The sequence below is a fragment of the Ursus arctos genome, unplaced genomic scaffold (assembly GCF_023065955.2).
Source record: "Ursus arctos isolate Adak ecotype North America unplaced genomic scaffold, UrsArc2.0 scaffold_2, whole genome shotgun sequence".
Lineage (NCBI taxonomy): Eukaryota > Metazoa > Chordata > Mammalia > Carnivora > Ursidae > Ursus > Ursus arctos.
Genome location: NW_026622874.1, coordinates 94,212,021 through 94,236,482, shown reverse-complemented (window position 1 = coordinate 94,236,482; position 24,462 = coordinate 94,212,021). Strand labels below are relative to the sequence as shown.

The window sequence follows — 24,462 nt, the reverse complement described above, 5'->3', positions numbered from 1 at the left end:
TTTCCAATAAGGAAGGGATTGGAGAACTTTCTGGCAAACCCAGGCCTGAGTTCTGTCGAGTTCTGAGCAGAGGAATATGTGTCTGGGGGGTTGAGGACGTGGACCAGGACTCGGGGGTGGGGTGTGAGGAGGGAAGGTGTCCTGGATTTATTTTATGCGACATAGTGCCATAAACGTGGTGCCTTAAAGCAAACAAAATTTATCCTCTTCTGGAGGCCAGACCCCAGATCAGGACCGCTGGCTCAAAATCAGTGTGTCAGCAGAGCCATGTGCCCTCTGGACGCTGTTGCGGAGAATCTGTATCTCGCTTCTTCCAGCTTCTGGTAGCCTCTGGCATCCTTTGGCTTGCGGCCGCGTCAATCCACTCCCCGAGGCCGGCAGATTCTCTGCTCTGCTTCCCACGGCCTTCTCTTCCCTGCGTGTCAAACCTCCTGTCTCCCAACAAGGATCCCTGTGATGGCATTCAGGGCCCACCCAGATAATCCAGATAATCAGTCCATCTTGTGGTCATTCATTTAATCACCTCTGTAAAAGGGAGTTTGTCCATAGAAGGTGACATTTACAGGCTGCAGGGATTAGGGCATGAGTGTCTTCTGGGGGCCACTTTGGGGCCTCCCATGAATCTCTAAGGGCAAATTAGAGCGGGCATTCCTGGACACGGGCTCTTAATAGATGCCGTCTAGGAAGAGGAAGGCCCATGGTGGTTCCCCTCCTCTTCCCAGGTCAGCTGTGTCTGAACTGGGGGGCCCTTGAGCGCATGCATGCGATACCCCAAGTATCTGTCCAAGCTCTAGCCACCCTCCCAAACAGCTGCCCATTGGAGGTGCGGCTGCACTGTATAATCTGCACGTGGGGTGTATCGGTTACCTATCACTGTGTAACAAGTAGCCCCAAACTCAGCACCGTCAAACAGCGGTCATTTCATTCTTTAATCTCTCAGTTTGGGGCTTGGCTGGACTCGTCCTGATGGTTCTCACTCAGGATCCCCTGCACTTGCAGTCAGAAGATGGCTAGGGTTGGGGCCGTCTCAGAGACTTCTTCCTTGCTGGCGGCCGGCCCGGAAAAGAGCAGGGTGTCCCCAGGCATCACTAGATCTCCCCTCCCCACCATCTATCATGGTGGTTTCGGGATAGCTGGACTGCTGACGTGTCAGCTCGGAGCTCCCATACCGAGGGTCTCAGAGAGAGAACGAGGGTCCGGGAGAAGCCCAGTGCCTTTTGGGGACCGGGCCTTGGAGGTCATGTGGTGGCAGTGCCAGAGCTCTCTGTGGGTTGGAAGTGAGTTATGAAGGCCCGTATTCAAGAAGGAGGGGAACTGGATGTCTCCACTTGTTGGGAGATGTGTCCGGTAATTTGTTGTCATGCTGAGAGCCACAGGGGGAGGACACACCAGAGAAGGGGCCCCCAGGGGCCCAGAATGGGGATTTCTTTGCCCAATGGACCCTAGGGGCCTGAGCACCCAGAAGGTATTCTGGGGCAGATTCTTGCTCTGGGCGGGATGTGTCCTCTTAGGCCTGCACACTGCTGTCCCAGGGAGGGGGGCTGGAGCTGGGCCCTCTGAAGTGCAGCCCCGGGGTCCAGGGCTGAGGGGGGGACGGCGCAGAATCTGACCTTGGTCTCTGTTGAAAAGGCTCAGGGATTTGTGCCAGCTCCCCTCCCTGCCTCCGTGAGGACCCCATATATGCCCTGCTAGCTCGTGCCTCAGTGCCTTTGCTAGTGCTGCCCCCTGGCCAGAGTACCCCCCACCTCCCCCACTTACTTTCTTCTTGTCTCCTGATTCTTCCAAACCTGCATAAACGGGCCCTCCCCACCAAACACCTTCCTGGTCCCGTTCTATGTACTAGGCTGGTTCTCGGCAGGTCTGGGGGCACACGGGAGCTGGTGGGCTCATGGGGGCCCAGATACCTGTGCGTCCTGGCAGAGGGAGAGTTGCTGGGCAGGAGGAAGGAGCTGTGGGTGTCTAGCCAAGGGGCAGCGGGCCAGCCAGGGAGGTGAGGACCAGAGGCACCAACATGCCTGATAACAGCTAAGAGGAAACCAGGCAAAGGGGAGGGATGTCTCTTACAAAGGACACGGAGGTGCTGGCTCCCAGAAGCCAGAGGACAGGCATGTCCAGAGCCCTGCAGGCTGGGGTGGGGGGCCCTGGAGAGAGGACAGTGAGGTCAGGAGCAGAGGCAAGGTCAGCTGGACAGAACTGTGGACAGGACTATGGCCAGGACCGTGGCCCCCCGAGGGCAAGGCTTGCTTGTGTCCTGTTCATCCGTGTGCCAGGCAGGGTTGTCCTGCCCAGGCTTGGGCTGGCCTCTCTGTGAGGGTCTCCCCACACTCAGAGTGACCGTGCCTGGGGATTGGCACCGGGAAGACTTGCATTGAGCAAGCCGTGTGTGCACCTGTGCGTGTGTGTGAGTGTGTAAGCGTATGTGGGTTGCTAGTGCTCACACTCACCGCTGGGTTAACGAGATGCTCGTTAGGTACCCCCCCACCCCCCGCTTCTTGCTCCATTCCCACAAAGGCCACCGAGCATCCACTCTGATCTTAGAATTAGCACTGTAGAGTGAATGCTGGGTGAGTACAACCAAACACTTCCCTTTGCTGATGGAATGAAGGTTGTGTATCTGCAAGCCAGGCTTCTCCCCTGTGCCACAGAAATCACCTTTCCACCTGTGCTCCCAGAGAACTCCTATTCACCCTTCAAAACCCCATCTCAGTATTCATCAACTCTGGGAAACCTTGTTTGGAGACCCCTCCTCCCCCAAAGGTAGATAAACAGATGTGAGGAACCCCTTTCCCCGGTGTCAAGCTCCGTAACTTGGGCACGCTTCCCCACTTGTCCTCATTTCACGGTCTGATAATTCTCTGTGGACAGGCCGGCCCTGTGGGCACTAGGAGGCAGGTGGGGCCATCCGAATCATTTCCAAGTCTGCCTAACCCTGGCCAGGCTCCCAGGAGGATTGAATAAACAGAGTGGGGTGAAGGGAGGCCGGGGAGCATCCTGCCTGAGGCCTCCTGAGAGGCAGCCCGGCCTCGGCCTCTGCAGGCTATTCCCACCCTGCCTCAGCAGAGCGCACTGCCTGGGGACCAGGACCCGGCTGACGGCCAGGCGGAGGTGTGCTCTCGGCTCTGTCCCAGGGCAGCCCAGCTGGCTGTCCGGTGAGCACCCAGTGTAGCCCTCGGGGATCAACAAGTATGTGGAAGGGAAGGAGGGAGGCAGGGGCACCCTCGCCCCTGATACGGAGGGGCCTGGAGCAGACCCAGCTCACGGGTGGCCCCTCGTTCGCCACTCCCTGGCATGCTGGTCGTAGGAGAGCGGGCAGTGTTGGCTTCATGGTTCAATCCCAAACCCGTGGGGGCAAGGGACCCTCCCTAGCCTGGTGAGCCAGGCCACATGCTGTCACTATGGCGGGGGCGGGAGGTGGGGGGTGCTGCTCTTGTTCCGTGTGGATTGTGCACACACTCTCCTCTCTTACCCGTCCCCACGCATGCCACCGCTATGCTTTCTGTCTCAGACATGCGCGCAGATGCGCACTCAAGCCCCCGATTCCTTAAGCACGTCCTTGTCTGGCTCCAGCAGGTGTGAGGGGAAAAGGGGGAGAGGCTCCGGATTCCCAGTTAGGCCACTGGCCAGGGAGGCAGCCGCCACCGGTGGCCCCGGGCTCGAGGGACAGGCCCGCTTCCTGCAGGCCCTCTGGGGGTCTCCTTGCCTGGGCCCGCCTGGGCCCCATGGGCGAGGAAGCTGAACGCTGGGTGGGCCCCCCTTTCCCTGTTGGCCAGGCCACGCCCGCCAATCTGTTGGCCTCCCAGAGGGAAGTAGTTGCAGGCTGCATCGCGGGGGGACCCTGATTTCGTTGGGGTGATCTGAGCTGAGATCCCGCCTTTTCCGTATCCTGACCCTGGGGTCTATGGTCAGGGTGCTCGAGGCTCGAAGTCCTGCTCTGGTTGGAGAACTAGCCAGACATCAGGGTCTCACCAAGCCCGAGTGTATGGAAACGGCCATGTGGCCCCCTCCTTCACTTCCCTCTGCTGTGTCCCTGGCAGGGAAAGGGGCAGCCGGGTCCCTGGAGGGACCTCCTTGGCACTTGCTGTTTGAGGCCCGGGCCCCTTTGGGTGTCCTCTGTGTGTCACTCTGAGCCCCAGGGCCCACAGTGTGGAGGACGGGCACCTGGACGCTTGTCATCGAACGCACAAGCTCTGCCTCAGTCTCTCTGCTGGCCTCCGTGGGTCTCATCGGCCACCCTGCTGGCCGGTCACCGCACCTGGGGTTCCGCCATGAGCCCCATGCCTCAGAAAGAGGAGCCTTGCCCCACGTAGGATCAAAAAGGGACTGGTTGTATCAGATGTCCCGAATGTCATTCTGGCTTTGTCACTCCCTCTGAACAGGAGGTCCTATAGGTCTTGGTTTCTTCAGCCTTAAAATGCGCGGAGTCCCCTCCATCCTGCCTGCTCCCTGGACAGAGGTCACAGATGTCAGAATGGGACAGTGCTTGTGAATGGGACAGCAGTGTCTCAGGGGGCCCTGGTAGATTGCTATGGTTGGTGGCCGTGAGGGTGGCTCTTCAGCCCGGGAGAGGAAGAAGGAGTTGGCAGTGGAAGCAGGGCAAGGAGGGGAGGGGAAGTAGGGGGGAGGTTGAACACTTGGATGAGGGAGCATCCAGATGCTGGTGGGGAAGGGGCGTTTTAGGTAGGCTGGGCCGAGAGATTCCTCTGCAGCCCTGACTTTTTTTTTTTTTTTAAGATTTTATTTATTTATGTGACAGAGAGACAGCCAGGGAGAGAGGGAACACAGCAGAGGAGTGGGAGAGGAAGAAGCAGGCTCTCAGCGGCGGAGCCCGATGTGGGACTTGATCCCGGAACGCCGGGATCACGCCCTGAGCCGAAGGCAGACGCTTAACGACTGCGCCGCCCAGGCGCCCCTGCAGCCCTGACTTTTTTGCTTGCACACCCCTCTCCCACCTCCAACCCCATCAGCCCCGTTCGCCTCTCCTGCTGGGCCATGTGTCACTGCGAGAGATCAGGTGCCTGCCAGAGCGAGCACCTGTCTCCCCAGGCATGCAGGCTATGGCAGCAGAAAGGACAGGCACAGGGACACTCCCCACCAAGCCTCCCAGCTGGCCTGGAGCGCCCAGTGCAAGGTGTTTGGGATTAGAGACCCCAGCCGAGGTGCTGTCTGCTGGTCCACTGGCTCCAGGGCCGCTGGAGTGGACTTTCTGGGTCTGGCCCCCACTGGAGACAGGTCTTCCCTGGGTCAGGGCAGTAGGGACACAAGCACTTGGCTAATCTTTGGCTTGGAGACCGGGCTGGCCTCCAGCTCTTGGCGGCCAGCAAAGCGGCTGCTGTCTGGGCAAGGAGTCCCCAGCTACGGGGGGAGGTGGGCAGCAGGCAGGAAGAGCAGAACTGCTCAGAAGCTGGAATTGGGATGTTGGAGCTGGAACTCCAGAGATCATCCTGGCTGTACCTGGCTGTGCGTCAGTCTCCCCTGGGAATTTACAGTGTCCCGGGCCCTGCGGTTGACCTGTCACCTCCGGGTTTCTAGGGGGTGGGGCCCAGGAAGCTGGGAGATGGAGGCTAGTGTCGGCAGCGGCTGGGCTACCTGCCTTCTTGCTCACAGGTGCAGAATGATGGTGCAGGTGTCGCACAGGAGGGTTTCCACAGACCGGGGACCCAGCATCTTCACCCACCCTAGCCTTCTAGTGCTTCATAGAACAAGACTCTGGCCCATCCCTGGTCTTCAGACAGGTCAGGAGAGTGGCTTCCTCCCAGCCTTGAGATCTCCCTGGAGAAGAGGTCCTGTCTCCTGTCCCCTCCCCCGGGAGCCACCAAGCCCATCCCTCACCTGATTAGGTAAAATCGATTTTTTGGACCTGAGGATAGGCCCTAGTGTCCCATCACTTCACCTTCCCATCTGTCCGTCTCATTCTCAGTATCTGGGAGGGACATTTGGGCCTCTTGGTCCCTGTGTCTTGGGGTGACCAGTGGTCTCAGTTTGCCTGGGATTGAGGGGTCTCCCAGGACAGGGGACTTTCTGTGCTAAACTCAGAAGGGTTCTGAGCGAAACAGGGCAACTTGGGGTCACCCTAGCCGTGCAGCAGCCGTGGCTTCAATCTGCTAATCTTTCTGTCCCCCCACCCCCCCGTCCTGGTGAGTGTGAGGGGTACAGTCCTCCTGCCACTTCTTGATGGACAGGAGTGGGCCTAAGAACAGACAGACAGACCGTATCCTCAGTACCCACCGGCTGGGGGCCTCTGGCAACCCCTTCCTTGCTTCTGCGATGGGGGATCACGTAAGCAAAGAGGGTAACACACGCTGGTGCTGCCCCGCAGACAGGAGTCCCGGGTGCCGGTGCTGGGGTCCTGGGCCGGGCAGAGGAGCACCTGCCCAGGGCACCTGGCTGACCAGCAGCCTCCATCACTCTCAGTTCCTGGACCGTTCCTCCGCGATCCAAATGCATCCAGACTAGCCGTGTCGCACATTGCTTCTTTTTTTTTTTTTTTTTTTTGAGAGCCTTCCAAGCCCAGACTTGTCACTCTGCGTATAGCTTGTGACCATCCCAGTTCCTGCTGCCCGTCACACTGGCTAGTTCCCTGAATATTTGTTGCGTGCACCCATGAAAACCCAGGCAGGTGTTCGAGGCAGCGGGCGTCCCATGAACGTGGCAGGCACGGCCCGAGCCCCCCAGGGCTCCCATTCCTGCTGGGGAAATCAGGCGAGAAGCACATGAACAGGTCCCTTCAGATGGCAACAAATTCTGTGCAGAAAAGAAGAGATTCTCCGCAGATCATTTTAGAAAGGAGGGAGAAGGGAGCCAGGGATGAAGCTTCGGTTTGAGCCCGAGCACCCGAGTGGCCGGCCGGGGAGGAGCAGGTGTGAGCGGGGAAACGTGGGACCTGCTCCAGTCGAGTTGCTTGTTAGACACTGAAGAGGAGGTGGCGTTCAAGGAGAGGTGGGAGAGAGAGAAACCGAGAAGCACCAGCCTCTAGGTGACGTTAAGCCAGAAGAGTGCCTGGCAGCAAGGGACAGAATTGGACAGGGAAGAGGAAGGGCCAGGACCGAGCTGCAGCCCACCAGTGGTTAGGTTAGCAGTCAATGCCAGCGGTTAGTTTAGCAATCAATGCCAGCGGTTAGGTTAGCGGTCAGTACCAGCGGTTAGGTTAGCGGTCAGTATCAGCGGTTGTGTTGGCGGTCACTGTCAGCGGTTAGGTTAGCGGTCAGTGCCAGCGGTTGGGTTGGCGGTCAGTGCCAGCGGTTGGGTTGGCGGTCAGTGCCAGCGGTTGGGTTGGCGGTCACTGCCAGCGGTTGGGTTGGCGGTCAGTGCCAGCGGTTGGGTTGGCGGTCACTGCCAGCGGTTAGGTTGGCGATCAGTACCAGCGGTTGTGTTGGCGGTCACTGCCAGCGGTTAGGTGAGCGGTCAGTACCAGCGGTTGTGATGGCGGTCACTGCCAGCGGTTAGGTTAGCGGTCAATGCCAGCGGTTGGGTTGGCGGTCAATGTCAGCGGTTAGGTTAGCGGTCAGTGCCAGCGGTTAGGTTAGCGGTCAATGCCAGCAGGGCGAGTGGCCGGGAGGTGGGAGGTAAACCAGATGTGTGGCCCCCTGGCAGCCTCGGAGAAGTGTCTGTCGTGGGAGAGAGGGTGCTTGCTCACGGCTTCCCTGCTCACCTCCCAGCCCTTGCAGGCCTTGTCCACCCAGGATCCCGAGGGCAGCTGGCCGTCCCTCCCTACTTGTCCCCTGCTTCAGGAGCCAGCTGCCCGTCCCCCGACGTGATGCTTCTGGTGTCCTCCCCCGAGTGCCCCAGAACAGCATTGGGCGCCTCCAGCCTTGCCCAGCCCTGACCTCCGTGCTGCGGTGCGCGAGGGCTCCGGCCGTGGCTGCTGTCCTCGCCGCCTTCACCGACCCCCGGGACGCTCTCCTGTTTATGCTGGTTTATGGCTCTCATCCTCCTGTTCTCTCTTCCGCATAGCTTGGTGGTTTTATTGGGTGATTTTGCTCCCAGGCCCAGCGCTCTGGCGCCTCTGGCCCATCCTCAGCTGCTCCAGCCGCGTGGAGCCTGCCCCTCTCCCCGAGGCCGCAGGCATTTCCAGGGGGGTCTTCTCCCTCCCGCCTCCTGAAGGGCACCCACCTTCACCCCGGACAAGGAGCCAGGGGCTAGCCCAAGCCAAGCCTGCCTTTCCTCCCTCCCTCCATCCTTCCCTCCCCGAGTCCCTGGTTCCTTCCTAAATGGATTAGGACTTTGCAGGAAGGAGCCACCAGCTGTCTGGGGCGGCCCGCAGGCCACGGCTGTCTGGTGCCTCCTGCTTTGCCCTGATTCAATTTGGGCCGGGAGGCTGGCAGGCTGAGGTCTTTCTGGGAATGGCTCAAGGGGGTGGCTGAAGGCAGGGGAGAAGCCTTCCAGTGCCCCAGGCAGGTAAACCTCTCAGCTGGTCACACGGCAGACCCTCCAGTGGGCTTCGTGCCGCACAGGGCCCCAGGCTGCCTGTGGGTCCCGTGAGGATGTACCCCCTACGTGGCCTGTCACGCCCTCCACGTCCCTTAATACTCCGGGCTTGAAACATTTATAGAATTGCTTGAAGAAATACATCCTGTAAACATTTCGAAGTGAACCCAATTCACATGTGGGCCAACTGCTGACTGGCCGGTGGTTAAAGTCAATATTTATTCACAGCCAAAAAGCAGGCTCGGGGCAAACCTGAGGCGGGGGCCAAGTTCAAGCGCGTTCCTAATTCCTTTGTATGTTTCCACGACTGCAGTTGGGTCACTTCTCACCTTGTACGTGTGACGCACTCTGACACTCGTTCCCTATCGTCGGTTCATGATTCACAAGAGGCTTACAGCCTGCGGTGTGGACCACACCCCGCCTTGGCCCGTCACGCACGTTGGGCCCTGAGCTGGGCCCTGGGGGTGCAGCGATGACCGGCAAGTCACTAGTCCCTGCCCCACAGAGCTTTGGGTCCGGGGGCCAGCTGCGGTAGCAGAACACGCTCTGGGCTTGGCCCCCTTTAAGACATCAGGCCTGTCCGGTGCCCCCATCTGCAGAAGCAGGGAGGCCAGGGTCCAGAGACTCCCTCTGAGGCCTGCAGCCCGGCCCCTTGCTTGTGCCCCTGACCTGGCCACCAGCACCCGGCCTGGGGCCCGTGCACAGGGCATTAGGGGAGCTGAGCCCAGAGAGGGAAACAGAGGGTCCCTGCCTCCGCCCTCTGCCCTCTCCTTTGCTTGGATCGGGGAAAGGGCAGCTGCTCCGAGAAAGGCTCTGGCACTGGGGCAGCCTGTGCGTGGCCCCCCGGACCTGTCTCCTAGGGTTCTGGTAGGGGAGGGGCAGGACGGCTCCGGAAGCGGGGGAGGCTGACCTTTGTGTCTGGTAGGTGGTGCAGGGGCAGCAGGCCTGTCCCCTGCCTGGGGGAGCCCTGACGTTGGGCCCTGGTCTGAGGGCGCCCCAGCAAGGGGAGGGCGCACCTCTGTCCTCCAGGAGCCTCATGACAACAGGACAAAGTCCCGTCTTGGGGCAACCCTGTCCTGAGATGAAGTGGCCTCCACTCTTTCTGAACCTCTGAGACGGGGGCTCCCAGTCCTCAGGGCAGTGGCCTTGCCCGTTACAGCTTGATAGAAGGCTGTGACGGAGGAGCCTGGGGACATGTGGGAGGCCGGCAAGGACACCTGACCCAGCCAGGGCGGGAAGGGGCAGGAGGTGGGGCCGTTGAGGGCATCCTCTCAGCAGAGGTGGTAATTAAAAGCTGAGTGGGCATTCGGCAGATGACAAAGGGGCCAGAAGGCCACTCGGGTCGGGGAGAGAGGAACCTATGACAGCTGGGAAGCCATGAAGGACGTGGGTATGTTTGGGGGGCGGTGATTCTTAGAGCACCCCGAGTATGGGGTGTGAAGGGGGAGTTGGATGAGGGGCAGGAGTCCGAGCTCACGTGGGCAGTAGGGAGCCATGGACGGTGTGTGAGCAAGGAAGAGCCATGGCCAGAGCTACGTGCAGGGGAGACTTGGCATTGAGGTACCAGGCAGACTGGTCATGGTACTGAGCTCAGCCCTGGAGTTGCAGATTTGGGGGCCGTGACACGGAGCGCACTCCTCAGTTACCCCGCCGCGTGCGCCCGTGCCTGCCCGGAACTGGGTGCAGGCTCCTCCCTGTCTCAGCCTGCCGGGGCTTTAATGCCTTCGTGCATGGAACCCCTTGGGGAAAGGGGAGGCCAGCCCTTGATTCATCCAACCAGGGAAGTAGAGGCGGCCCTGGGGGTCCGGGGGCCTGGCGGGGTTGGGGTGGCATCCGCGGAGTGCGTCACGCCCACCTCCGCTTCCTCCCTCCATCCAGGTGACCATGGCCTTGTTGGGGAAGCGCTGCGACATTCCCGCCAACGGCTGCGGGCCCGACCGCTGGAGCTCCGCCTTTACCCGCAAAGACGAGATCATCACCAGCCTCGTGTCTGCCTTAGATTCCATGGTGAGTGCCCCGGTCCGCCCTGGAGGAGCGGAAGTCCCGGCCTTTGTCAGCAGACGTCGGAGCTCGAGTCCCACCTCTGCCACCTCGGGGAGGGGGGCCTTCAGTCACCTGAGACTCACTGTCCCCATCTGCTTACATGGGGGGGGTGTTAGGGGGAAGGGAGGCTTGAGTGAGGCCCAAGGACATGAAAATCCAGCCCTGGAAATCAGCTCGGGCACTGGCCCTGGTCCCCTGGTCCCCTCAGCCCTCATCCTCATTTTGTCACCTTTTGCCATTCAGGTCCTATCCCTGGGAAGGTCATAGGTCTCCGTCCTATCGGGTTCCCCCCGAGGAAAGGATGTGTATGGTCAGTGACACATGAGAAACCTGTAATCCCCGATGTTAAAGCAAGACCTGTAACCACATCTCAGGACCGGGAGAGAGAAACGGGCCTCGTAAATTACTCCTCTGGCACCATTGCCTACATACCTAAGCCTGTAGTGGTTTATCCCAAATAATAATGTTATTTTCCTGGGGGAAAGTTCTGGGACAGAGGGTAGGGGGGTGTTGGAATCTGTCTGGCGTCCGTTAGCTGCACTTTTGCATGTTAGGGTGGTGAAGTTGAACTTCAGAGAGGGCAGCACCTTGCCCGGAGTCACACAGCATGACCAGTTTTGTGTTTTTTGGCTTTTTTTTTTTTTTTAAGATTTTATTTATTTGAGAGAGAGAGAGAGAGCACAAGTGCGTTGGGGAGCAGCAGAGGGAGAGGGAGAAACAGGCTCCCTGCCAAGCAGAGAGCCCGACACGGGGCTTGATCCCAGGACCCTGAGATCATGACCTGAGCTGAAGTCAGACACTTAACCAACTGAGCCACCCAGGTGCCCCGACAGAACTTTTCCATCCTCACAGAAAGTTCTGTTGGACAGCACTGCTCTAGAGGGCCTTACAGAGGCTCAGAGGAGGAGCAGTGCCCCCATAGCTTGCGGTGCATGGACGAGACATGCTCCCCTGTCCTTGGGTCCCTTTCTGGGTTTCCTGAGGGAGCCCAAGGGCGACACTGACCCTTGCTCAGTGGTGACTGGACTCTGGCATCCTCCAGGGCTGGGGGGGCCTGGGGCCTTGGGTGGTCTGCAGGGGGTATGGGGCCAGACCCTCTTCCAGGCCTTTCCTCCAAGCCCTGTTCTCTGTGCCTCTGGGGAAGTCAGTTCCCTGGAGAGTGACCACACAGGGAAATATCTCCTCTAGCTGCAATGGCCACACTCGTGTGTCGGGAACAACTGACTCTGTTTGTCTCCCTTGCTTGTTAACGTTCTATAGCATTGCCACGGGGAAAGTGAGCAGCGGGTTTTTATTTTAATTTTATCAGGAAATCAACACACACCCCTCACCATAGGAGATCCCAGGGGACAGGCCTGTCGGCTCTGCATTGTCCCCGGCTTCCTCAGCAGAGTGACTCTAGGCTGAAGCTGAGAGGCGTAATTATGGCCCAGAGAGGTTGAGGAACCTGCCCTAGGTCACACAGCAGCAGAACTAGGATGAGAAGCCAGACTTCCTGAATGCCAGCAGAGCACTACTGAACTGACATAAAAACCAGCATTTACGGGGCTCTGAAAGCATGCTGAGAGCTTTGCAGGCAGAGATCTTCTGCTGACCTAGGTTGGAGGGCTGAAATGCTGGTGGTCTTGGTCGCAGGGCCCCCGGTCTTAGGGCTTCCCATGCAGCGGGCCTGCCAATCCCTCAACTCTGGGGCTGCAAAAATGACCTCTCTGCTTATGGACCCACACGAGATACCCCGGTTTCGAGATTCCTTCCTGCCTGCCTCGCCTCGCTGAATCCCTACAACCAAGCCCACTGAAAGCCTGGGAGCTGGGCTGCTGGTCCCCATTCTGCAGATCAGGCCCGGAGAGGGGAGTGACATACATCACAGCAGAAGCGGCTGATGTGGGATTGAAACCTGGAGCTGCCCGAGCCTTGGTTCTCCTGGGGCGCCCCCCCCCCACCTCCTCTCATTTAGGACTTTAAGAAAACTGGACAGGATTGTCCCTGGGGCTGGGGCCAAGTTTCAGGCAGGAAGTCCCGCTGGAGCAAGGAGGACCTGGGAGGAGAGCAGGGCAGAGGCCCTGTGACTTTGTTCTTCTCGGGGCTCCATGACCTGTCTTCTCCCTTGACCTTGGCCAAGCTTTGTCGGGGGATCATTCACGCCTTCCTCCTGCAGAATCTGACTGAGAACCGTGGAGGGGTGACCTCTCCCTGGAGCTGCTGGTGGGATCTCAGGCAGCTGGGAGCATCCATCCCACCCGCAAAACTGTCACTGGAGGTGTCCCCAAAGAGGGGGGACCTGCCCCTAGGCTCACATCCCTTGCTCCCCCTGCAGTGCTCAGCACTCTCCAAGCTGAACGCAGAGGTGGCCTGTGTCGCTGTGCATGATGAGAGCGCCTTCGTGGTGGGCACCGAGAAGGGGAGAATGTTCCTGAACGCACGGAAGGAGCTGCAGTCAGATTTCCTCAGGTTCTGCCGTGAGTACCCCAGGGCTCCAGTGGGTGGGGCCCGTAGTCCCCGAGGGCCGGAGCTCTGGTGCGTCTCTGGGTCCCCAGAGCAATACCAGGTGGCCGTGTGTCGGGGGCTGTGCAGGCGTCCCGATGTGGCATCGTCGGGGCGTGAGTCCTCCAGCAGCCCCTTGGTCAGTAGAGGCCGGCCAGACCCACACACATCCATGTGCTTGTTGACAGAAGGGGACACTGAGGCCCAGTGTTGTCCAGGTCCTGTGCACCTCTGACACAGGGACTGGGTGCCCTTGCTCAGCTCACGCTTATTGAGCACCTGCTGTATGCAGCACCCTTCCCAATGCTAACTCAGTTATCCCGACGTCGACCCTGTGGGTAGGCACCGTTGTTATAGTAACGATCTCGGAGCCACCTCGTGGTGGCTCTTGGGGACGAAGTGACTGAGGACACATGCCGCACCAAGGAAATGCTTGATATCTCAAGTGGCTAGTGATGTTGTGATCACTAGTGATTACTCTGGGCCAGGCCGCGTGCTGTTTACTTTCCCCAGCAGGCTCAGGAAACCGCACCTGTGTACGAGGGAGAAACTGAGGCACAGTGCGCATGAGCCACTTGCCCAGGGACACACAGCCGCTAAGTGATGGAGGCCAGGTTTCTGTGCTGAAACCCGTGCTCTTTCTGCTACACCCCTTCCGAATCGGGGAGGGGCAGCAGGACACCCCTCCCGCCCCTCTCCTGCCCTGGGAGCCCTGCCGGAGGGTCCTGGTCACTTGCAAAAGAGAACAGCACTCAAGAGCTGTGAGCCAGGAGCCCTGAAGCAGGGGGTCGTTCTGAAGCCCCCAACTCCTCAACACTACTGCTGGGGCCTTTAGACCCTCGTAACCCAGCGCCTGCCTCTGTGTCGTCCCTCCTGGCATCCCTCATCCTCTACCCGGTGGCACGGGGCCGAGTCTAGCTCACCGGCTCTGTGCACATTCTCCCCTCTGCCTTTGTCCCTGCTGCCCCCCACCTGGGAGGCCCTCCCTCCTCTCCTCTGCTGGCAGACGCCTCGTCAGCCTCCGTGTTCACATTCTTCCTGCCCAGGGCTCATCTGTGCCCACCCCTAGTCACCAACGCTCCCCCTACCCCCACCCCTGTGGTTGCTCCCCACACTGTGTCAGCTTCTCATGCCCTAAATTTCCATCCATGCTCCTGGTAAATTCATCAGCCTCACCTTTGTGGTGGATTAGGTCCCGCAGGGTTAGGGACTGGCCTTCAGTGCTGAAGGCCAGCCCCCAAGCGGCCACTCGAGTCCACGAGTTGGGACTCCGAGCTCTTGGGGTTACGAGCAGGCCCTGAAGTCAGGCTTCTGGGGCTCCGTCCTGGCTCTGCCACCTGCCGGCTACTGGGCCTCAACGTCCTTGTCTGTGAAAGGGGAGGACAGTGCTACCCTCCTCGCGGGTCGATCTGAGGATTAAATCAACCTAATACAGGCGAACACAGTGCCCGACACTGGGTTCACACAGAGGAAATGCTAGCTGTTGTCCTTGATGTTACTCACATCTGCATTACACGTGGGGTCTGGAGCCTGGCTCAGCCGTTTCGGGGAAAGCTGGCCCCCAGCACTGGGCGGATCGTCACTGGGGTCCAGCTGCTTCCCCAGCCGCCTCCACCCCTACCCCCACTCAGCTCTCAGACCCTGTCCCCTCCCCGAGGTTGGGTGGGGGCTGGCCCAGGGAAGAGTAGACAGTGGCAGGGTCCTGTGGCCCCCAGTTGGCCAGACTGGGGCCTGGGGAAGGTGCACCTGGCTTCCCGAGCCCGGCAGAGCCGCTATTTATAGCCCCGGGAGCTCGGCTGGTTTATTTCAAGCTCCGCAGATCCCGGGAGAGGAGCAGGCGCCCAGCTGCGAGGGGGCCTCGGGGCCCTCCTCTTGTCCCCTTTCTGATGCAGTTTCTAGCATCTGCCTACCCAGGAGTCCACTGACACTCCCCGGGCCCCACCCTGGCCCAGCCTGGCAGGCACGCGCCTCATTGCAGCCCCTTGGCCCCCTGGTGGGGTCCCCATCATCTCCTCATTGGGCAGAGCAGAAAACTGGGGCCTCAACTGTTTAAGACAGCTTTAGTGTCAGAGCACAGAAAGGGGTACATGGAACATTGGTTCAGCCCCAGTTCTGAGCCAGGCCGGTTGGTCTTACGTGAGAGCCCACAGACTGAGGCCCAGAGAAGGAAGGGACTTGCCCAAGGTCACACAGCAAGGTAGAGGTGCCAGGATGAGACCCAAGCCCTGTGCTAGGCACTGGGAACTCGGAGATGACCAGCCCTGGCCCCGGGCTGGGGGTTGGGGCAGGGCTTGCTCACTCATCCATCCTTCCTTCCTTCCTTCCTTCCTAGTCCGTGGTGAGTGCCCCGCTGCGGGGTTCAGCACGGGGCAGGGATATCGCAGCTCACTGGGCAGGGGGTGACACAGGTGCTCATCCTGGCCCGGCGTGCTCTGTGTCCCATAGGAGGGGCCCCCTGGAAGGAGCCGGAGGCAGAGCATCCCAAGAAGGTGTTGCGGGGCGAGGGTGGCGGCCGGAGCGTCCCTCGGTCTTCCCTGGAGCACGGCTCGGACGTGTACCTTCTGCGGAAGATGGTAGACGAGCTGTTCGATGTTCTTTATAGTAAGATCCTTCCTCATTCCATTTGGGGCCCCCAGGCGGGTGGGAGCCCCAGTCCCCGCTCTGCTGAGGCAGCCCCTCCCTCATCTTGCATCCCCAGGCATGGCTCTTCTGCCCCAGTCCCGTTTCCTGAGCCGCCGTCCACACTTCCCCGGGCCCGCCCTGACACTGGTCACTGCCACCTGTCGCCTGGAACTGGCCCTGGGCTGGCCCTGGTCTCCTCGCCTCCAGGCCGGCTCCCTGCTGCCCCCACCTGTCCTGTGACCAAGGGCATCTTCCTAAAGCACAAGTCTGCCCAGGAAGCTCTTCTTTCCACGGCCTCAGGGGCTCTGCGTCGCCCTCCCCGCCGTGGCCGGTCCCTGCCCCCCTCCAGCCATGCTGCCCTGCCTCACAAAGCCGCTTCTTGTTCTCCGGCCCACTCTGGCTCCGTTTTGCACCTCGCCTCTGCACCGCTGTGCCTTTTGGGACTGCCTTCCCCTCTGTCTGGCGGACACCGTGTTATTCTCTAAGGCTCAGGCCTGGGAAGCCCCCGCTACTGGCTTAATGCCTCCTTTGGGCACCCGCTGTGCTCTGACCCCTCACTAGCCCAGTGCCCTCTAGGGCCGGGGTCTGTGCCTGCCCCTTCCGCCGTCCCCAGCGACAGCGGCAGATGTCCGCAGGGTGTTTATTGAATGACTGAATGAGAGCTAACTTAACTAGTTAGCCAAGTCCTTCCTCTGGGGGGTGGGGAGGCGGGCAGGCCTGGCCTCCCTCAGAAGTGTCCAGTTGCAGACTCTCTGGTCCAGTGGTAGCCGTCACAGTCTCTAGGGGACCTTGGGCAGTTCCCTTTGGTCCCTAAGGGTCCCAGCTATGGCTTTATTCCTTTCTGTACCGCAGCCTTTGGTTCTGTGGAGCAAAGGTCTAAGGCATTTCCTGCCGTCGGGAGGAAGAGGAGGCCTAGGTGGGATGGGAGGCCCAGGGGGGCACGCTGGTCACCCTGGAATGGGAGGACTTGTCACATGTGGTTGGCTTTGCCAGCTACAGGGTTTGTGCCCACAGCCCCCTGCACCCCTGTCCACTCTGCCCTGCCCCACCCCCCACCCCGTTGCCCACCTCGGGTGGCATCTGAGGTGAGTGGCCTCTTTCTGGCTCCAGGAGGGGCTGCATTGTGGGAGTGACAACAGGCGTCCCTGATCCCAGGCCCCTTGGCCATCCCACCCCCTCCTTCCCCAGTCAGTCTCCCCTCCACTCACCCCTTCCTCATCCCCACCACCTTCTGTCTGTCTGCTTCCTCTCTGAATCTGCTCTTCCTGTTTCCTCTCCCCTCCCCCTCCTCCTCCCTTCCTCTCTGTGGCTCTTTCCCCTGTGGTCTCCCTGCTGCCCTCCTTTCTCCCTCCCCCATGTCTCCTCCTAAAGCTCCTGCCCACAGCCCCGCGGCCTGCTCTCCCCTCCACCCGGGTGCCCGGAGAGGAGAGAATGGTGACGGAAGCCGGGAGCCCCGGCCCACACACAGAGGGGCCTGTGCCCAGCAGCCGCCCACCCCACTCAGCCTGCAGGGCCTTGTTCTGCGTGACTTTCACAGGGAAGGGGCCCATGGGGTCCAGTTTCCCGGGAACCCGGCACACAGGGAGTGACTCAACGTGGCCCCAGCTCCAGGGCACGCCCAGCCCCTGCCCCAGCCTGGCTGCCCTCTCATACTAGACCCTCTCCTTGACCCCCTTCCCCACAGGCGAGGCCCTGGGAAGGGCCAGCGTAGTACCCCTGCCCTACGAGAGGCTGCTCAGGGAGCCGGGGCTGCTGGCCGTGCAGGGGCTGCCCGAGGGCCTGGCCTTCCGGAGGCCGGTCGACTATGACCCCAAGGCCCTCATGGCCATCCTGGAGCATAGCCACCGGATCCGCTTCAAGCTCAAGAGGTGAGTGAGGCAGTCAGCCTGGGAGTGGGCCCAGAGCCTGGTGGCTGGACTGTGAGGGCCAGGCCAGGATGGGCCCGGGGTGGGGGGTGCGACCTGCTTCCATGCTGGCTCAGCCACCTGGGGCCACTTACCCAGTCACGGGGAGGGGACTTCAGACACCACGGGGGCCCCCAGTTGTAAAAGCTCCCAGGCTGGCGATGGAGGTGAGGCAGACCCCCAGGTATAGAGCATGATCTGAACAAGTGATGGGGGGTGGGGGGCATGGGGGTTGAAGGCCAGGGCCCAGCTCTTCCAGTGGCCCAGCCGTGTGGCCCTGGGCACATCACAACCCTGCCCCAGGCCTGCACCCCCACCTGTAAAATGGGGACCGGCTCCTGGCCTATGTACCTCACAGGCCGTCATGTTGTGCAGAGGCGGGCTGGGGCCGGGAAGAAGGAGCCACGACCGCCGGGCCAGGTGTATAAAGCTGTCACGTGTCCTTCTCTTGTCCACCCAGGCCGCTTGAGGATGGCGGGCGGGACTCGAAGGCCCTAGTGGAGCTGAACGGTGTCTCCCTGATAGCCAAGGGGTCTCGGGACTGCGGCCTGCATGGCCAGGCCCCCAAGGGGCCACCCCAGGACCTACCCCCCACCGCCACCTCCTCCTCTGTGGCCAGCTTCCTGTATAGCACTGCACTCCCTAACCACACCACGAGAGAGCTCAAGCAGGAGGCGCCCGCCTGCCCACTTGCCCCCAGCGACCTGGGTCTTGGCCGGCCTGGGCCTGAGCCCAAGGCCTCTGGTGCCCAAGACTTCCCCGACTGCTGTGGTAAGCTGCTGCTGGGGCCCCTGAGTCTGGGGGCGGGACAGAGTTCCCTCCTGTGGAGGCACCCTCCCTGGGCAGATGGGGGTGCCCAGCCCACGCCCCCCCCGCCTGCACCAAGCTGGAGGAGGCCTGTCGGGACAAGGGGCTGGGACAAGACCTCTGTGAACAGTATCATTGGCTTGGGACCAAGAGATGTTCGAGGGGGCGGAGTAAACAGGCTAATCAGTCACAAGCATTTAACGAGCACCTACGGCATACCCAGCCTGGATTAGGGATTCTGAAAGCATAAGAGAAGGGACAGCTGGGATGAGAAAGACTTGGGTTCCTATCGTGGCTTCTCTGTGTAGAGGCTGTGTGCCCCCACTCAAATCTCTACCTCCCTGATCCTCAGTTTCCCCAGCTTTAAAGTAGAGATGCCAGTAGGACCTCTCAGAAGGTTATCATCATGGTCAGATGACAGGGCAAGTTAGAAGTGCACATTCTCAGGCCCTGCCGCCATCCTGCTGCATCTGGAGCTTTGGGGGTGGCTGAGGGCCCAGCCGTCTGTGTTTAAGTCTGCCGCGTGGCTCTGATGGGTGCTCAAGTTTGAGAGCTGCTGTATTAGAGCAGAGTCCAGTGCTTGGTACACAGTAGGTGCTTATAAGTTGTACTTAACTGTTACGACAAGGAGAAAAAGGGACTTCCCTCCCCCCCTCCGCACCCCCTCTTCCCAGCAAATATTGGGCTGAGCAGCGGGATGGGACTTAGACACTTAAATAGGTGTCACCACCTGTCCTCAGACATCCTCATCCTGGCCTCCCTGATCTGCCGTTCGGAGAGCAGACTCCCATAAGGAGTGTCTCAGGCCTCTGGCAGGGAACTTGCCTTGAGTTTACGATCCTAGGGCTGAGTTCTGAGGTCTCCTTGATGGGTGAGACTGTCACCCCAGAGCCAGCGTCCATGCACCCAGGCCAGATCGGGGGGCCCACCTTGAACCTGTGCCTTTCCTCTCCCTTGTCCAGGACAGAAGCCCCCCGGGCCCGGTGGTCCTCTCATCCAGAACGTCCATGCCTCCAAACGCATCCTCTTCTCCATCGTCCATGACAAGTCAGGTAGGACGGTGCCCACAGCAGCGCCCCGACCAGAGCAGAGGTCCGGGGCTGGGGGTGGTGCATCCTGAAATGGCAATACGTCTGCTGGGTCTTTGTGAGAGAAAGGAGGGATGGCTCTGCACAAGGAACTTGTGAGTAAAACCAGAGTGTAGCAGTTAGGTGTTGCTGTGTAACAAACTGCCCCAGATTTAGCTTAAAACAGCAAGCGTTTACACATTATAGTGTGTGTGGTTCCAAAATTCAGGAGCAGCTTAGCTGGGTACTTCTGGCTCAGGATCTCTCTGTCATGAGGTTGGACTCAGGATGCCGGTAGGGGCTGCAGTCATCTGAAGGCTCGACTGGGGCTGAGGATCCACTCACGTGGTTGCTTGAGCGTCCTCGGGATGTGGTGGCTGGATTCCTCACATTAGCAAGCCACAAGAGAGTAGGGAGAAAGCCCCGTGTCTTTGATGATCTGTGTTGGAACTCATCGGTTCTGCCGTGTCCTACCCTTAAGAAGCCAGAAGCGAGCCAGTCCACACTCTCGGGGAGCGAGAGGAATTAAACTCCACCTCCTGACGACAGGAGGATCAAAAAATGATGTGGACAGATTTTAAAAGCACCTACAGCGTATTTAGGATTCGAGTGTACCAAAAGGGAGGACGCGAGACTGTCCAGCAGTTCTGCCTGGTGGGGGTCTTGGCCTCGCCTTCAGTGAGAGGCTCTTTAAGAAAACCTAGTGCCCTGAGATCAGAACGGAGACCCCCAGTGCCCCAAACAGGGTCCGTGCCTGGCAGGGAGGAGACCTGGGGATTCAGGTGTAGGGGCATCACGGGGGGCCATGGCGGGCAAGGGGTACCAGCTGCAGTGGAATCTTACTGGGTACTCGCTGGGTGATCTCAGGAGAGATACGCAGCCTCTCTGAGCCTGGTTTTCCTTCCTCCAAAATGGGAATACTGTCTCTGGTTTAAGAGATGTCAGGAGGGATTAAATAGGATATTCTGTAGAAAGTACTCAGCACAAATAAGCCCTTAATCAATTAAAGAAGGGGGACTCCTGGGGACCTCAGTCGGTGAAACATCTGCCTTCAGCTCAGGTCATGATCCCATGGTCCTGGGATCGAGTCCCGCATTGGGCTCCTTGCTCAGCTGGGAGCCTGCTTCTCCCTCTGCCTCTCCCTGCCGCTCCCCCTGCTTGTGCGTGTGCGCGCGCACGCTCTCTCTCTCTCTCTCTCTCAAATAAATAAAATCTTGTAAACAACAACAAAAATAGTCAAATAAAGTAAATAAATTAAAGATAGTATTTATAATGGTATTATAATAAGCCAGATGACGGCTCTAGTTATTAACAGTACACGGAGGCAGAGGCTTTGGTTTCGTGGAAGAGGCCGGCAGGGCTGAGGGCCTGAGGGAGGCCACAGGGCCAAGGCCGGGTAAGATCCCAGATGTACAAGGCACGAAGGGTTAGTGCCTTTGAGGTCAGGACTCGGCGGCTCCCTACTGAGGGAGCGCACCCTCAGACCTCCTGCCCGCCTGGGGCAGCAGACACCCAGGAGAGACAGGCCGAGGCTGCTGAATTGGCATGGCCCCCCGGGGGCCAACAGAGGCAAGAGGAGAAAGCGGGGGAGGGGGGCAGACCATCCGAGCACCCTGGATTTGGGTAGGGCTGCGTCCTGGAAGAGGCTGGGGTGTGTCAAGGGCCGAGATGGGAGGGAGCAGAAGAGCTGGGCCCCTCTGCGGGACTCTGGAGGAGAAAGCCCAGTGGCCTGCAGTGTGGCTGTCTCCGGGGCCCTGGGCCCAGCTAGGAGGGTCCAGTGGGGGGGCGGAGGGGGGCGCAGACGCTCATCGCGAGGGGGCCAGGCCGTGCGTTCCCTGCTCCGGCCCGCCCTCACTTGTGCCTCTTGTGTTTTGATAGAGAAGTGGGACGCCTTCATAAAGGAAACCGAGGACATCAACACGCTCCGGGAGTGCGTGCAGATCCTGTTTAACAGCAGATATGGTGAGTGGGCGGCGTGGCCCGCTGCGTGGCCCCAGCAGCGTGTTGAGCAGCTCATTACGTGGCAATCACTCGTGTTCCCTAACATGACAGCGGGAGCCATATGCTGGCACCCGCGCACCGGCAGCGCTCATGTCGTCTCCTGTCTGGGTAGGGGGCGGTTGTGTCAATATTTCCCTTCCAGACTTTTCCAGGGGGCGGAACTGATGGCAGAGCCCCAACCTTAGCTCACCTGTGGGAGGCGGGCAGGTCAGGGGCACCCTGCAGAGAAGACCCAGGAGAGTGGCCTCACGTACTTGCAAGTCCCTGTCCCCTGGCCTTTGTGCTCGGCCCTCTGCCTGGCGTGCCCTTTGTGTGTTTGGGGAGCAGGCTTCCACTTGTTCCTCGAGACCCAGCCTGGGCTGGGGGGGGGCCCTCAGGGCCCTGATGGGCTCCTCTTTGTTACACGTCCCGCATTTAGGACTGCGCCAGCCCTTCTGTGTCCCCAGCACCCAGGACTGAGCAGGGCCCAGAGCACATGTCAGCCCTCTCTGCACGTGGAGGGGGGGATAGCTGGGGCAGGTGTGTCCTCCCCGTGGTCCAGCTTCATGCTGCATGGTAAGCAAAGCCACTGGTTGGCTAGAAGGCAGGGTGGGGGCCACCAGGTGGTCTGTAAGACCTTCCTTCTCTGGGTGCTCGGACACTCCCTCACCCCCACCCCCACCATGCGCTCCTGCACCCATTCGCCTCGTCTCCCTGGCAGTCCTTGCTCCCTCTGCCTATATGGGGCTCCCCCTATAAGCTCCCCGTAAGCCCTGGTTGATGGATGGCCGCAGAATGGCCCTGGCTTGGGTGGGTGGCTTTCAGTCCCAGGGAGATGACACAAGTCCCCAAGATGCCCCCGTGAGCCCACGGGTGTGCCATCACGCACCACCCCCTGAATGGTGCAGCCCTGCTGTGGGGAAGTCCCTCTGCCCATGGGGCCAAGGGAGGAGAGGGACGATCGCCACCCAGGACTGCAGACGGAGAGGAGAGGCAGGGACCCTGGGAGCTCCCTGAACACGCATGGTCCACGAGGAGCACTGTGCTGGGAGTCCACCAGGAGGTATTGGCCGCCTCCCTCTCTAACCTTGACCTTCTCACCTTGTGCGGAAGGAACAGGGTGGGGCTTTACCCTCCTGTCCTCCTTCTCTCCCCTTCCCTCCTTCTCTCCTGTCTTCCTCTTCCTCCCTCCCCTCCTGCCTCGGTAAAGAAAACCCTCTCTCTAATACTTGTGACACTGGAAGAGGGGGTTTTCCACAGTAAGCAGATCTCCCTCTGGGTGTCCTACAGTTCAGGCCTGACACTGGCCACCCGGAGTGACACAGACCCCGCAGGTTAAGGGCTCGGTCCCACAAGACGGCCCCGTAGTTAGTGGGTCCCCGGGGCACCCACACTTCTGTCCAGCTTCGCTCCACATCCACAGTTCCTGCGACCCCCGCCTTGGGTGCGGACAGTCTGCTGTGAGGGCAGCTAGAACTCGGATGAGCTGTGAGATGACGAGGTACATAGGGTCTGGAGCGCACGACCTTCCGTCCTCGGTGGAGTTTGGGGTGCACCCTTCTGGCACAAGGATCCACCAACCCCAAAGCTCTCTGAAGCCCTTCATTTGGAGTTTTTACAGAGGTCCTCTTAAGTCGGCAGGATTGATTAAAATATCGTCCGCTGCTGATTAGCTCCATCTCGGCCACTTTCCCCTCCTGGGAGGTGGGGCTGAAAGTGCCAACCCTCTGCTCACGTGGTTGGTTGCCCCGGCAACCGGTCCCCATCCTGAGGGCGCTGGGGGCCCGCCCCTCATTATCATACACTCGGGTGGGTTGAAAGGGGCTTATTAGGAAAAACAGGACACTCCTCAGCCCCGTCACTCAGGAAATTGCCAGGGGTTTGGGAACTCTCAAGCCAGGAACCAGAGCTGAAGACCATACGGATACTATTTCTTAGGTCACCTGTCACACTTGCCCCCTGCCTTCTTTTCTCTTCTCACACATTTACTGGTTTGCTCGCTTTTATCAGTCAGGCATTTTAAGCCCCCAAGGCTGTGCTGGGCACTCAGGCCAGCGCTGGTTTCACGGTGCTCCAGCCGGTGCCTGGCGATGTGTGTATAGGTGTATGCAGTGGCATGCAGTAGGACGAGGTGGTATACAGTAGTACGCAGGGGTGGGGACCCTCGGAAAGACAGGACAGCTTTGAAGAAGGTGAGGTCTCCACAGGCTTGAGGAGTCACGGGGGGCTTCACGGAGGAGGTGCCCTTCGATCCGCACTGGGGCTTTGGTGGGCTGCTGTGGGTTAGGGTGGGGCTGAGCAGGGCTCTGGAGGCCTAGTGAGGAGTCTGGGATAGCCTGAGCACCTTTGACAACCTCTGGTGTGGTCTCTCTGGCTGACCCACTCCTCCCCTCCAGGCAGGTGCACACTGGTGAGCAGTAGGGGGAGGGGATCTGGGGAGGGCTGGCTCCGTGTGCCTTGCCTCCAGTCTTCTTGCCTGTTGCATACTCTGGATGTTTCCGGAACGCTGAGCCTTTTGCGGATGCCAGACCTTGGCCTCACCACATCCAAATCCAAAGAGGAGCGCTGGGCTTGGAGTGGTCCAAGCCCCTTCTCGGGCCCCTTCTCGGGCCACAGCTCCGTCTGAGCTTCCCCTGCAGCTGCTCTGGGGGGAAGGACGTTCCCCAGGAGGACTGGGGACGTCCCTGGGGGTGAGGACCTCATGTGGCAGCCTGAGGCATCCCGCAGACCCTGGACGAATGGATCCTGCTCCTGGGTCTGCCCTTCTGGCCACCAGCTCTGGGTGAAGTGGGCCGGCAATGGGGCTGGGGGTGCAGCAGGGGAAAAATAAAACAAAGAAGAAATGGGGGGATCCCCAGCCTTCAGGATGCCTCAAGAACATTGGCACCTGGGAGATGGTTGAGACTCTGCGAGGGACTGAGTCTCCTGCCTAGTGGTTGCTCTCTCCCCTTCTCAGGGGGCAGAGGCTGGAGGCCAGGTGGGGTCCCTTCCGTCCGCTGGGTGTCCTCACGGCCGAAGAGACAGGCCCAGCAAATGACATGAACCTGAGTGGAGACGAATGCACATCGACTCGCCTCGCCGAAGCCATGGCTCACCGGCTGGGGCTGGGGGGTTGGGGAAGCAATGGTTTG

At 60.1% G+C, this 24,462-nt stretch overlaps 1 protein-coding gene across 3 annotated transcripts in view; it reads left to right on the top strand.

The window, feature by feature from the left end:
• The window catches only part of GTF2IRD1 (GTF2I repeat domain containing 1), a 103,555-nt gene that overhangs the window by 23,888 nt on the left and 55,205 nt on the right, over positions 1-24,462 (top strand). For all 3 annotated transcript variants that reach the window (XM_044390183.3, XM_044390184.3, XM_044390182.3), the window contains exons 2-8: positions 10,303-10,431; positions 12,785-12,926; positions 15,397-15,552; positions 17,258-17,441; positions 17,938-18,248; positions 19,247-19,336; positions 21,230-21,313. In XM_044390183.3, the coding sequence (XP_044246118.1) occupies positions 10,309-10,431; positions 12,785-12,926; positions 15,397-15,552; positions 17,258-17,441; positions 17,938-18,248; positions 19,247-19,336; positions 21,230-21,313 (1,090 nt within the window). In that variant the 5' untranslated portion in view covers positions 10,303-10,308. The remainder of the gene's footprint in view (positions 1-10,302; positions 10,432-12,784; positions 12,927-15,396; positions 15,553-17,257; positions 17,442-17,937; positions 18,249-19,246; positions 19,337-21,229; positions 21,314-24,462) is intronic.